A 15,003-nucleotide genomic window follows, 5' to 3' on the forward strand; every position below is an offset into this window, starting at 1 on the left:
ACTGCCATGAAATAGCCAATATCCTTATAAATGATGAATAAAGCTACTACTGCTACTACTACAATACAATGTTTGAGTGCTTAACAAACTAGAAGACTTGACTTTTTAACATTTTGTCCAAGTCACTGTTTCCTATACTGCCTGCATCGCACATTACTTTCGTAAGATGTGAAGGCCGCCAATTTCTATTCCTGTTCAGTGGAGAGAGGGATTTTTTCCTGTGCGTGAAAGGGAAAACAGGAATCTTATCTCTTATCCACTTAGTTTCTGTTCTGTGCCGAAAATGCTACGAAAAAACAGCAGGAGGCATAAAGGTGGTCCGTAATGGTAATTAAATACCCACAAATGTTAAATAAGACCGTCCGGGACCGAAATGTAGAACATTGTCCTATTTAAAAAAAAGTCCTTACGGCTACTCAGAGTAATGCCGAGAGTAGCTACCGGCGAAAATTTTACTCGCAACTGTAAGTGTTCTCCTCCCAAGACACACGCAAGCTGTAGCAGTCCTTGAGGTAGCAAGTTCTGAAGAACTCGTCGTACTGGCTTGATTTTGCACCTGTTGATATGTTTTCAAGAAATAATGGTATGCAAAACCTTTCAGAGACAGTGAGATCAGAGAATTGTTTTGAAAGAGAAAATGGAATATTTTATGTGCTAACTGAAGTTCATGAAATTTATGAACACCGTACTCTGTTGACAAACAGCTCAAGGTTTGCTCTAAAAAAATTCAGATACTTTAATTGTGGAGTGTTTTATAAATGCTTCCTGTGCTTAGTTTCTGAATGTTTAAGATATATCGCCACGACATGAAAATGTCAACTGATTTACGAAAATGAAGCATCTTCTCAATGCCAGTTATCAGAAATTATATCAGTTTTATCCAGTACTGGTTTCAGGTTTTCACTCTCTCTTATTTTCTTTCATAACATTTAATTCAATTTGTAGAAGATGAACTATTCTTACTGCTGGTTAATGTTTCGCAATATGTGCCAGAATAAGACTGTCGTCAAAAGTGGAAGGCATTTTTTGCTCTTTGTATTGTATTTATAAAAGTTACCATTGTTTACAAATTATGAACGACTGGCAACAACACAATTCATAGTAAAAGTAGTGTATTATAAAACTACGGGCAGTATTTGCAGTGACTTTTATTGCATGCTTCGTATATCGAATTATGTCTCGCTGTAGAACTTCACCAGTATAATATTTTATACAACATTAAGGAACATAAGTTCCCGAGACCTAACTTGCTTACCTTTTTACAAAAGCCGCTTACAGAGCGAAAACTGTTGAACCAAATCTATAAGAATACACACAGTAAATGATTTTAATTCAACTTTTTGTAGTTAGACACACCCAGTAACTTCTACTATGCAGTTTCATATATCGTTTCCAGCATACTCAGCTGCTGTCCAGGTCCATTATACCTAAAAAAAGTGTGAACTGGTTTTCTTTTTTTTCCTTCTTTTCCATCGTAATGATCGGTTCTCTAAGAGGAAACCATTTATTTTACCGACATTTTCCTAATCTCCTTGTTGAGACTCCCGTGATGTCATTTCTAGCTAAGAGATTTATTTCTCACTCTCAGCATTAAATGGAATGACTGGGATGTCATTTAGGGGTGATAATAATAATAACTTACCTAATATCCAACGTGATGGCACACCTGTAATGATTTGTTAATAACAAGAAAATAGGTGATCCGACATATTTTTCTGTTCGTTAGTGACTATAAACTGCAATGAATATCTGTAAATTGGGCTTGGACTCGAGCTCTGATCCAATCCAGCAATACAGAAAGAGGGCAATAAGTAGCAATCCGAAACTATGAATCTGATCGCTATACAGTTGACAGCATTTACTTTGTAAAATACAGTACCCCACGCACGTTTCCCGTTCCGCCAGACACCTTTAACTTTGTCGGAAACGTTCATTAAATGGGCGTCTCCTGTTGCAGAACGATGCTTCCCAGCTCAAGAACTGGAGAAACGTAGTTTCCTAATACCGTCTATGAGACAAGCAGGACCGTGGCGGCAGGCTTGGCGTGGGCCGTCAACAATAAGCGAACCCAGTGCACGCCGCGCTCGTGGGCTTATGCACGCTGCTGAATATTGATCAGGCCGCTAATGGCGAAGCTCGTTTTGCTAATTCATCCTCTGAATGATGCATAGCTGCGTTTCTAAGCTGCAGCGGCTTACAGATTTATAGACTGCAGGCGGCCACGGGCGCAGGCAGCCTCAGCTACTGACTGCCTTCCGCAGACCGTGCATTATTCACTCGCCCCCGGCGCCCGCGTGCTCGGCAACCCGCCGTACGCGCCTGTTGCTAAACGAGAGCGTTTAGGGGCAACGATGCACGAACAGACCTCGGTTCGCCGCATGAAATTACCGCACATATACATTCTTAAGGAGGTGGAAAGGTTGACGAGTGGGTTAAAATTCAGGGTGGAAGGATATTAAGATTCGCTGATGACATTGTTATCCCTAGTGCAAGTAAACAGGGCCTCCCGTCGGGTAAACCGTTCGCCGGATGCAAGTTTTTCGATTTGACGCTACTTCGGCGACTGTCGCGTCGACCCAGAGCAAGTGAGGCAGCATTACAGGACTCCTGAATGGAATGCACTGACTACCGAACACAGAATATGGATTGAGAATAAACCGAAGAGAGACTAAAGTAATACGGTAAAATAGAAGTGAGATCAATGAGAAATTTACCATGAAACATGTGGAACGCGGATAAAGTGAAAGAATTCTGCTAGTCCGGAAGCAAGACAACAGGTGACGGACGCAGCAAGGATGTACCAGGTGCGTTCGATAAGTAAAGCAATACACTTTCTTTTGAAAACAGGCTGGTTTATTCAAGATTCCAATACACCCTATTATTCCCCACTCATCTGGCTACAAGAACCTATTTTTCAACACAATCTCTGTTCAGTTCGACAGCCTTACACCACCTTGCTGGTAGGGCCTGTATCCGCAAGGTACCACTCTACTGGTCGACGCCGGGACCAACGTCTTGCCTCCTCATCATCACAGAGGGCATCCTACACTGGGCCAGAGCAACACCGACTCAAAGGAAGGTCTCGGCGCTTGACCGTGACGTCACGTCAGCTAGGCACGGCGAACGCCAGGTCTGTTGCAGGCATACTCATGATGGTGGTGTCTCCTTCTCTGACACAGGAAAATGTGAAACTATTGGCGGTAGTTGACCAACACACATTGTTCTGAGAGATTTCTGCACTCAATTAGTTGTGCAATTCATTACACTTCTTAACAAATAGTGTACTCTTGAACTTAAATTTTCACTTGTTTTAAGGATTGACATAGAAAAACAACTTCGTGGTCCAGCAGCAACAGAATTCGTGCTTCTTTAGCTTACTTGTAAATCTGAGGAAGTTACCTTTGTACTAGGTTGCCTTTACAAGAAACTGTGAACATATTGGTGCTCTTCTTTAGGTATCTTGGTCGACTATGGGGTGAGGAGCACTGAATGTTAATGAAATATATTGCGATTGTACACGTTGGGGGAGGGGGTGGGAAACACAAGAAAAGGCAAGAGAGAGATACTTGTTTTATAACATGAAAATTTTTTATCTTATAAAGTTTCTCCTTTCTGTTGCAAGAGGGGAACATTTATCTTTTCTAGTGTGCATGTTTGAAAAAGTTTAAGCTCAGCAGTATTTTCGATGTATGAAGCCATTTTGTTCCCCGTTTAGAATTCCTTTCGTTGAAAACGACTGCAATCTAATGACTGGCAACAGTTGGACATTTACACATGTAAATTAGTTCACATTTCCAGTGACGATGTCAAACGAAAATAAATAAATAAATAAAAGAAACGAGTTAATTTTAAGGTGGTTGGGGTAAGACACGATAGCAAAATGGATCAAGTAAATATAATTACTTGAATGTAAAATTTCCGAAGCTTACAATGAGGCGAAGCATCTTCTCATATTGATCTACGTTTGTTTCGACAGGATTCAGTAATAGAGAACTATTATCTTCATTTGTAGCTTTACGGTAGTAGTAAAATCTTTCATCTAAATGAAACTGCAGAATCCAAAACAATACCAAGCATTTTGTCCAAAAATAATAGATTTATCATGATAAGCACGCCTAGGAATTTCTGCCTGCAACAGACCTGGCGTTCGCCGTGCCTAGCAGACGTGACGTCACCAACAAGCGCCGAGGCCTTCCTTTGAGTCGGTGTTGGCCAGAGGTGGAAGGTGGAGGTGGATAAAGAATAATATTTCAATAAAGTTTTGTCAGCTCCTCTCGGTTGCACAGTATTGTGTGAGGCTTTGCATTGTCATGGAGAAGGAGAAGATATTTTCAGGAAGAGTCAGACAACAAATTACTTCCCCCCACACACATCTCGTGTATTAACCACGAGGATAAAATTCGAGAAATTAGAGCCAATACAGAGGCGTACAGAAAAGTATTCTTCCTACGCACTATTCGTAAGCGGAACAGGGTTGGGGGAGATCAGATAGGGGTACCGAAAGTACCCTCCGCCACACACCAGTAGGTGGTTTGCAGAGTATGATGTAGATGTAGATCTTTTGTATTATTGTGGTAATGAATACAATGAAGTCGTTTCTTCAGTATCCTAAGGGTAGTATAGCCAATCTCAGAGTTGATGTTGCACCAGGAAGGAGGGAGAGCAACAAACAGAAGACAGCAGGCATGACTTTACCGCATGATTGTGCGCCTTTGAACTTTTTCTTCGGAGGGGTGGTGGTGTGGCGTCATTCGATTGATTGCCGTTTTGATTCTGGTTTCAAGTGGTGAACCCATGTTCCATTGCCTGTGACCATGTTTGACAAAAAACTGTCACGATCAACTTCGCGATGGGAAAGCAGTACCGCCCAGATCCTTCGTTCCACTACATAGTCTTCTGTTACGCAGTCAGGAACTCAGCACGCAAGCAGCTTTGTGTGCCCCATCTGGTGGACAAGTATGACTGCGCTACCAGTTAAGACGTCCATTTGAGCAGCGAGATGTTTGCTAGTGATCCTTCGATAAACACTAACGACAGTGTCCGCACTTGTGGTCCGCATCATGACACCGTTATTTGAAAACACGAAATCCACAAAGGGCTGCAAATGGCTCCAAGTAGCAGAACATAACCGTGATTTGATTCTTGAGTTTCTCCCGGCGTATTTGATAATCAAAATATCCACGGGTGTACTGCCGGCCTATAGTGTCCAACGGGCACAATATTTCGGCGATCAAACATGTCGCCATCATCAGGTGAACTGACAGACTGAGCTCCTGTGAACGGGCCGGCACGGAGATACGTACGCTATGGCTGCTCAGGGGGCACTGGGTTCGGTCGCGGCGGCGGCCGATTTAAATACCCTCCGCCCGCGGAGCGCTCCCTCTGCCGTCCGCGCCCCGCGCCACGGTCTCGCGGTGGAACAGATTGCGACGGCGTCTGAGATGACGTCGGTGTGATGGCTCTGTCCGCCGTGGTCGTCACAACTATGCGTTTGCTCGATTTGCTCTTGATTAACCCAATCGCTGGTTCCCAAGCCTTGCTAAGATTATAGCCACAGTCACGGTTTATGAGGTCGTCATTGGTGCGAATTTCGATGGCCTCTCTAACAACGCTGTCCCAGTATCTCGACGTCTGTACCAGAATCCTCGTGCGGTCATACTCCATAGCGTAATTTTCCGACAAACAATGTTCAGTGACCACCGACTTGCTCGGATACATTAGTCGAGTGTGCCTCTGGTGTTCACGGCATCGATCCTCGACAGTACGCATCGTCTGACCAATATACGACTTGCCACATTGACACGGAATCTGGTACACGCCAGCCTTTCTCAAACCGAGGTCATCTTTGGCGCTCCCCACCAGTGCACGAGTTTTATTCGGAGGACAAAACACAGTTCTGACACGGTGTTTCTTCAGAATGCGGGCGATTTTCCCCGAGAGTGCGCCTGTGTATGGAATAAATGCAGTGCCTACCTCCTCCCTCGTGATTTCATCCATATCAACAGGTTGTGCTGCAGTGGTTGGGCGGAGAGCACGTTGGATCTGCCACTCTGAGTACCCATTTTTTCGAAACACAGTTCTCAGATGTTCCAATTCCTGGGGTAGACTCTCTGTGTCAAGAGATAGTGCGCGCCCTATGTACTAGAGTTTTAAGTACCCCATTCCTCTGTGAAGGGTGGTGGCAGCTGTCTGCGTGCAAATACAGATCAGTGTGTGTTGTCTTTCGATACACCCCATGACCTAGGGTGCCGTCAGCCCTTCTCCTGACCAAGACGTCAAGGAAAGGTAATTTACCCTCCTTTTCAGTCCCCATAGTGAATTTGATGTTGGGGTGTATGGAGTTTAGATGTCTAAGGAAGTCAAGGAGTTTATCCATACCATGTGGCCAGATGACGAACGTTCGAAGAGATGGCACTGTAATCGTAATACGAAGAGCGGGTTGTGCGCCGTTGCTCAGAGCCATCAGCTCCATCGTTGAAACGTGAAAGGAGGTCAGCGTGCCCAAAGAAGAGATTGAAATCATGCATCCCTTTGAACAACTTGTTTTCCTGTCACTGGGATACTGCGGCTTAGAATACAGTCCTACGGCAAGAAGGCACATTTTTCAGTCACGATTTAATGTTCCAAAGGACCCATTGCGAAAACCATTCGCAAGCTCTTCGCCAAATTCCAACGGACAGTAATGTTGACACCAAGCAAAATGTCACCACGGTTTCCGAAATTATTTAGCAAAATTGAAGGGAATCCGTCCGAAGTCTGAAGTATTCAGAAAATTCTAAGCAGAGCCTACACGTGTTTCCATTCAACACCAAAAGCCAGGAGATCACACCCGTACGAGCTGTGTGACGAACGGCTGAATATCTGAATCATAATCAAAATATCCACGGGTGTACTGCCGGTCTATAGTGTCCAACCGGCAGTACACCCGTGGATATTTTGATTATCAAATACGCCGGGAGAAACTCAAGAATCACATCTGAATCATATTTTCACAATGATTGATAATGAAGAATTTGATGCTGGCTGCATCTGATTCATAGATGAAGTACGCTTTCATCTGAATGTAGTGGTGAATAAACAAAACACGATTTTTGGGTTCCGAAAATCGCTATTTACCTGTGTATTGTCTCAAAGTTACTATTTCGGCTGCAGTGTGCACGTAGACATTACTGGTCCCCTTTTGATGCGAGAAATGATCACTAATGCATTTTGGAACAATTATTCGCCACATAACTAGTGTTGGACGATCGACCAGGTACCGAATACTTCACGCAACATGGGTCTAGACCACAGAGTCATTGCGATGGATAATTGCAGTCTTATTTACGTAGGGATGCGTTGGTCCTATGTTCGCCCTATTGGACTTCTTGTGGGTAATTTTCCAGTTTTTTCGAAACTTCTGTGTAACTTTTGCATGAAATTCTTACAGCTTTCACAATAGTCTCACCTTCTACTGCGCCGACGCGGACTCTTCGAGTATTTGCTGCATTAAATAATTATAAAAAGCGTTGTTATTGAGCTATTTTTAAACGTCTACAGGTGTTATAAATATAAGTGTTGTTAAATTAGTGGAAGTGTTAGTGAAGTATAAAATAAACTAAACGGTGTAAGAAGCTTATTTTTCTTCTCGCGCCTATAGCACGAATCCTAGGCCTAATTTCACGCGCGGGTATCGTAAGTAAACAGTGAATTTAACTTATAGGTAAACGTTTCCAGTTGGTATAAATATATGATAAGTGTTGTTACATTATTGGAAGTGTTAGTAAAGTGTTAAATAAGATTAAACGGGGTAAGAAGTTTATTTTCCTTCGCGCGTATCGTAAGTAAACAGTGACTTAAACTTATATGTAATCACCAGTGTTTTTTATTCATTACTCTTTCAACTTATTTATATCTCCCTGAATAGTTTCTAGGGTCCTTTGTTTACGTATTAGTCAGTACTTAAATCAGTTTATACGATTTATGTTTTTACCGTGAGTGAGAAGTATGTGACAAGCCGTAGGATCGTTAGTTCCGGGGTATGGTGTGATGGGTGTTGTAGTTTCTTTCATTGGGGCGAATGTAGTGGCGTGGGAAATGGGGACATAAATGAGGCTCACCAGTGGTACAGTAGAATATGCAGTAGAGATAGGAAAATACTGGAACAGAAAGGGAAAATTGCAGCTCTTCAAGCTGACCTAGACAAGGCAAGGGAGGATCTGGACAGATTAAAGAGGGAGAAGGGTGAACAGAGGTGAGAAGTGGCAGCAAGTAATAGGGGGAACAGGCAAAGGAGAGCATCAGACAGCTTTGTGATAAAATCTTGAAAATAGATTTGACCTGTTGCGTCAGTCAGAATCGGATGAGCCTCATGTAGCTGAAGTTGTAGAAAGGGCACAACAAGCTTTCAAGGACTTGAAAAAAGTAGGGAAATTTGTAAAGAGAAAGAAAGTTCTGTTGTTAGGTAGTTCCCATGGTAGTGGTGTTGGCCAATTACTGCAGGAAAATCTAGGTCCAGAGTACCAGGTCACAAACCTTTTCAACCCTAGTGCAAATCTGGGTCAGGTAACAGAGGATACAGGTTCTCAATGCAAGGATTTCACGAAGGAGGATGCCGTGGTTATAGTGGGTGGTCCAGGAAACAGCATTGACAGAGACTCTGAATATTGCATAGAGAGTGACCTGGTGAAGATAGCATCAGCAACGAAGCATACGAGTGTGGGATTTGTGAGACCCCATGATCGGTCTCATTTGAACTCTTCTGTAGAGAGGGTGAACTTGGAGTTGGAGTGGCTGCTTAGGACAGATATAGGGTCCCATATTGGTTTGATTCCTGTGGATGCTATTGATAGGTGGGACTACACTAAGCATGGCCTTCACCTCAATAGGAAAGGGAAGGGAAAACTGTCTTGCTTGATTGCAGGAAACTTAAGGGGGGACACTGGAACAAGTGGTAAAATACCAGTGTTCACAGGTGTCAGAGGGATGCCTTTTTTAGGATAGGGAAGGGGGATAGAAAACGAGTTTTAAGAGAGATTGGCAGACACACTCAGTTTGAGAAAACAGATGAACAGGAGTCAGATTTTAGCATACAGCCTCCATTTAAACAATGTTTAACAGAATGTAATCAGAAACTGCCAGTTCATCTTCACCCATTAATATGCAGTATCAGTTATCTTTATTACACCAGAACATTCCACGACTCAGAAATAAAGTTGATGAACTACTCGATTGTATCGATGAAATGAATTCATCTAACCAAATTGACATAATCTGCCTCTCTGAACATCAAGTGACCACTGGTATAGATGTGTTAGACATTTCAGGATTTAAGCTAGCTTCCTACTTCCTGCAGAGTAGGCATGGATGGAGGAGGAGTTGCCACATTTATTAAAACCATGTGCAACAGAAGTAGAGTTCCATAACATATCCTATATAATAGTAACTATTTACCGAGCACCTGCAGAAAATTATAATCTATTCATAAATCATCTAGACGTTCTTTTGGGTTATTTAACAGTAAGAAACAAAGAAATTTTGATTGCTGGTGACTTTAATACAGATTTTCTAATTCAATCTTCCAGTAAACATTTACTGCAGTTAGTAATGTTGTCTTTCAATCTAACTCACACTGTAAACTTTCCAACTAGGATCACTAAATCCTCAAGGACAGCCACTGATAACATTTTTATAGACAAATCAAACGAACAAAATCGTATCATAAAAACCTGTAATAAATGGACTGTCAGATCATGGCATGCAGCTCCTTGTTTTAGATGTAAATTCTAAGCAGATTATCAAGACTACTAAATCTGAGTACAGGAGAGTATTCAATCAACCAAAAGTTGAGTGTTTTAGAAAACTGCTCCAAGATATGAACTGGAAAGATGTTTATAGTGCTCATGACATGAATGAAAAATATAACACATTCATGAACAATGTCAGTACCATGTTTGAAAACTGTTTTTCTCTAAAAGTTACTCAAATTAAACAGAAGTCTATAATAAAACCATGGATCACACAAGGAATACAAATTTTCTGTAAGACAAAAAGGTAAATATATCTGTCGACCAAGAATAGCTCCAATGCTGATGATTTAGCTAAATACAAGGAATACTATAAAATATTTAAAAAAAAGTAATTCAGGCATCTAAACAAATACACTACGAGAAGAAGATAGCAATCTCAGGGAACAAAATAAAAACAATATGGGATATAGTGAAAGAGGAGGCTGGTAGAACCAGAAAGGAACAGGAGCAAATAGCACTAAGGGTAGATGACACATTAGTAACCGATAGGCATAGTGTGGCAAATCTATTTAACAAGTACTTTATATCCGTTACTGATAGAATGGGATTGTCAGGATCAGTAAATAATGCCCTTGAATATCTGAAACTAGCCTTTACAAATAGCTTCAGGTACATGAATATGTCACTCACTTCACCAAAAGAAATAACTTCCATAATAAAATCTTTAAAAACAAAGCATTCTAGTGGTTACAATTAAATATCAACTAAGTTAATTAAGGCATGTTCTTGTGAGTTTAGTACAATTCTAAGTTACTTGTGTAACCAGTCAATTATAACTGGGACATTTCCTGACTGGCTGAAATATGCAGATGTTAAGCCTCTATTCAAGAGAGGAGATAAAGAGATGCCATCAAACTACAGACCGATTTCACTTTTGCCAGCATTCTCAAAAATTTTAGAAAAAGTAATGTACATGTAGCTTCTCAACCATCTGACCACAAATAACATAATATCAAGAACACAGTTTGGATATCTGAAGGGTTCTGATATCGAAAAGGCTATTTACACCTACAGTGAAAATGTACTTAACTCCTTAAATAACAAGTTACAAGAAGCAGGTATTTTCTGTGATTTGTCAAAGGCATTCGATTGTGTAAACCACAACATCCTTTTAAATAAATTAGAATTCTATGGTGTCACAGGCAGTGCTGCAAAATGGTTCAAGTGATACCTCGCGAACAGGAAACAAAGGGTGTCAGTGCAAGGGACTAGTGAATTAAGTCATCAGTCATCATAAGAATGGGAAGAAATTACATGTGGTGTCCCACAAGGATCCATCGTAGGGCCATTGCTTTTTCTTGTGTACATTAATGATCTCTCATTACTTACACTGCCAGAAGCAGAGTTCGTTTTGTTTGCAGATGACACAAGTATTGCAATAAATAGTATGTCGAGTGTAGTTCTAGAAAGATCTACTAATGATAATTTCATGGATATTAATAAATGATTTAAAGCCAACTCATTGACATTAAACTTTGAAAAGACTCACTACATGCAATTCAGAACCTCTAAGAGGTTTCCACCCAGCATATGCATAAAGTATGAAGAAGAGCAGTTAGAAGAGGTTGACAGTTTTAAATTCCTGGGATTACAACTTGATAATAAATTTAGTTGGGAGGAGCACACCACAGAACTGCAGAAACACCTTAACAAATCTGTATTTGCAATTCGAGTGTTAGCAGACATAGGCGACATAAAAGTGAAAAAGCTTGCATGCTTTGCCTACTTTCATTCCATAATGTCATATGGTATAATATTTTGGGGTAACTCTTCAAGTCAAACAAAAGTTTTCAGAGTCCAAAAGCGTGTAATACGTATTATTTGTGGAGTTAACTCATGGACGTTTTGTAGAAACCTCTTCAAAGAACTGGGTATACTAACTACTGCCTCTCAGTATATTTACTCCTTAATGAAATTGGTCCTAAATAATATATCTCTTTTTCCAACAAACAGTCCAGTTTATACATCAATACCAGGATAAACAATGATCTTCACAAGGACTTAAAAGCACTTACTTTAGTTCAAAAAGGGGTCCACTACTCAGGAACACTCATCTTCAATAATTTGCCAGCAAACATAAAAAATTTAGTTACAAATAAAGATCAGTTTAAAAGGGGCTTGAAAGACTTACTAGTGGCCAACTCCTTCTACTCCATTGACGAATTTTTTAATAGAAACAAATGTGTTGTATATATTTATACTATTAGTATTGTTATTCCATTTTTTTAAAGAAAAAAGTGCATGTTCCACATCCACGAGGATCTCCTCAACACGGATCTATGGAACGAAAAACTAATCTAATCTCTACTGTACTCTATCGATTTTGATTTTCGAGGTGTTTAATTTTGAAATTAGGAACGCCTTCGCTGGACATCCTGCAAGAACAAAACCTTTACAGCAACATAACAGAGTTGTGGTAGTAGAGTGAAATGCAAAATTTACACATATGTCTACATCTGTTACATAGGAGAGGACACATCGAGACCATCCTCGGCAAGAGTCTATCAACGATTAGTCAAACCTTTTCCTAAGTATCCTGTGGCAATCAAATATCCTCTCACAAATTGATTAAAAGTTTTGGGAAATGTACAAGATTTTACCCACAAATATTAGTCATTTGACCAGACGTCATTAATGAAACTTACCCAACTCTTGCTAAGGTGTCCAAAACCAAACTTATACGCTCAGCTTTAAGCGAAACTGCTTGTGCGGAAGCATATATGGCACTCATATATCTACGCAAGATAACAATTAACATTTGCAGCTGGTTGAGAAAAATCTCAGTATGCATGAGAATTGCTCTAAGTGCGATGAATGTCTATCATGGAATGAAAACTTTCCTGACGCTAAACACAATGCCTTTACCTTTGCTTCTGCCGTTTTTATAGCCAAACGTAAGGGCACTGACGCACAGGAATTCATCAACGATGTCTCATTGCGCCGTTGGAGTCTCAAATCGCATATGAGGCGTCAAGGCAGCACTATGTGCGGGAGGCTCTCGAGAAAGTTTAATAACTAAATATGATACAAAATTATAAATAATACAGCATAAAAATGCAGATTGTTACGAGACTGAAGGAATCCGGAGCAAATAAGTCTGGTAACACAGAATTCTTTGCTTTCGTCTTCCCTAGTAGCAAATTCTTTTCTTATTTTTATTTAAATTCTATATTTAGTATCAGATGAAAACGTTATGTAAATATATATAACAATACACTAATAAAATTTTAAAAATTTAATTTTTAGTTAATAATGGCGTGAAAATAAATTAAAATTTGATACAGACATGTGTAAAGAAGAGGTTATAAATATCAATCATACCTTTCAGTCCGCATAAGTAAAAACTATTTTTTTTTATTATCTGAGTTTCACATTTTCTTATAAAATTTTAATTTGTTGCACCACCATACTAGTTACTTACTAATAGTTAAAGCAATATATTAACGTAATTTAATTTTTGACATGGCAATTATTTAAGATTCATTAAAATTTTTGGGTGAATTTTATATGTTCAGTTGTGTCGGAAAGTGCTAAGAGAGGTATGAATAGCTTCCCCACATACACCAATAATTGTACCCAAAGTTCAGCTTAATAGTATTAGCCGTTTATTATTTAATTAAAACCCACAAGGTAGTTGGAAATAAGGAGTGACCGTTGTTTAATTCGAAAGCGGTTACTTCCTTAAAAGGTACCCTCCAACACATGCTTGACATGATTGAACGTGCTCAGTTCGTTGAAGATTCCCCCCTCCATCTCACGTTAGGATTTCCTACTGAATGCCCCCTCCAACGCGCCTAGTGAACTGGAGGCAGGCACTTCAGTCTAAGTTGCGAGAAATTTGGTAACATGCACGTTTAGTCAGTCTCATTATTTTTCTGAAACCGAGCCGATAAAATTCTCAACGCCTCTTACCTCATTTCCACTCGCTGGTTTCGTCTAGTGCGGATCGTATCGTGGTACCAGTCGTCCTGTATAGGTCAAATGACAGCGGGACTTTATACCGTCAGCCTTAGGATAGCGTGTTCATCTCTACCTGTTTTACATAGATATAATTAGCAAGTATTGACGAACTGAGGAAATGAAGTACTCCTCGGTGCACTAAGCCATGTCTTACATAATATTAATTTTCAACGACCGCCCCACGAGGTTACTCGTAATCCACGCCACCGACGCTATCGCGAAGCCGTATGCCACTTCTTATTCACCATAACTCGCGCCGAGACCAGGTGAGAACGTACGTTGGATGATCAGTTTTCCACTATTCTCATCCACCAAAGCCTCGTTGCATTTTCCAGCGTTTCCTTTGTCATTCCGCTTGTATATTAATTTCTAAGTTCATTAAAGTACACTGAGGTGACAAAACTGATGGGAGGCCTCCTGAAATCGTGTCGGAACTCCTTTTGCCTGACCAGCTCGACGTGGCGTGGACTCAAGCAAGTCGGTGGAAGTCCACTGCCAAAATATTGACTGACTCGGTCTCTGTACCTTTCCATACTTGAGCCAGTGCAGAATACTGTGCATAAACTGCCCGCCAGATTATGTCCCATAAATGTTCTATGGCATTCATGTCGGACGATTTGCATGATTTGCTCGAGTTGTCCAGAATCGCAAGCAATTGTGGCCTGGTGACATGACATCGTTGTTTGATAACATGAAGTCCACGAATGGCTGCAAATATTCTCCAAGTTGCCGAACATAATCATTCCATCCATTGGTCAGTTCAGTTCGGCCAGCAGACCAAGTCCAATCCGTGTAAACACAGCTCATATCATTATGGGACCGCCACCAGAATGCAAAGCGCCTTGTTGACAACTTGGGTCCATGGCTTCGTGGGGTCTGCGCCACACTCAAACCCCGCATCAGCTCTTACCATCTGAAATCGGAACTCATCTGACCAGGCTACTGTTTTCCGGTCGTGTAGGATCCAATGGGTATCATCACAAGCCCAGGAGAGGAGCTGCAGGCGATGTCGTCCTATTTGCAAAGGGTCTCGCGTAGGTCGCCTGCTGCCATATCCCGTCAATGCCAAATTTCGCCGCTCTGTCCTAACAGATATGTTTGTCGTATGTCCCACATTGATTCCCCCGGTCATTTTGCCCAGTGTTGCTTTTCTGTTAGCAATGACAACTTTGCGCAAACGCCGTTGATCTCGACAGTGGCCACTTGAGAGACAATGTCTGAAATCCGGTATTCTCAGCATACTCTAGACACTGTG

At 41.0% G+C, this 15,003-nt stretch overlaps 1 protein-coding gene across 1 annotated transcript in view; it reads right to left on the reverse strand.

The window, feature by feature from the left end:
- LOC126273291 (translation initiation factor IF-2-like) overlaps window positions 1-13,705 on the reverse strand; it is a 98,010-nt gene extending 84,305 nt beyond the window's left edge. The window contains exon 1 of the mRNA XM_049976836.1: window positions 13,701-13,705. Within this exon, the coding sequence (XP_049832793.1) occupies window positions 13,701-13,705 (5 nt within the window). The remainder of the gene's footprint in view (window positions 1-13,700) is intronic.
- Between the last annotated feature and the right edge of the window lie 1,298 nt (window positions 13,706-15,003).

Source organism: Schistocerca gregaria, chromosome 5 (genome assembly GCF_023897955.1).
Source record: "Schistocerca gregaria isolate iqSchGreg1 chromosome 5, iqSchGreg1.2, whole genome shotgun sequence".
NCBI lineage: Eukaryota > Metazoa > Arthropoda > Insecta > Orthoptera > Acrididae > Schistocerca > Schistocerca gregaria.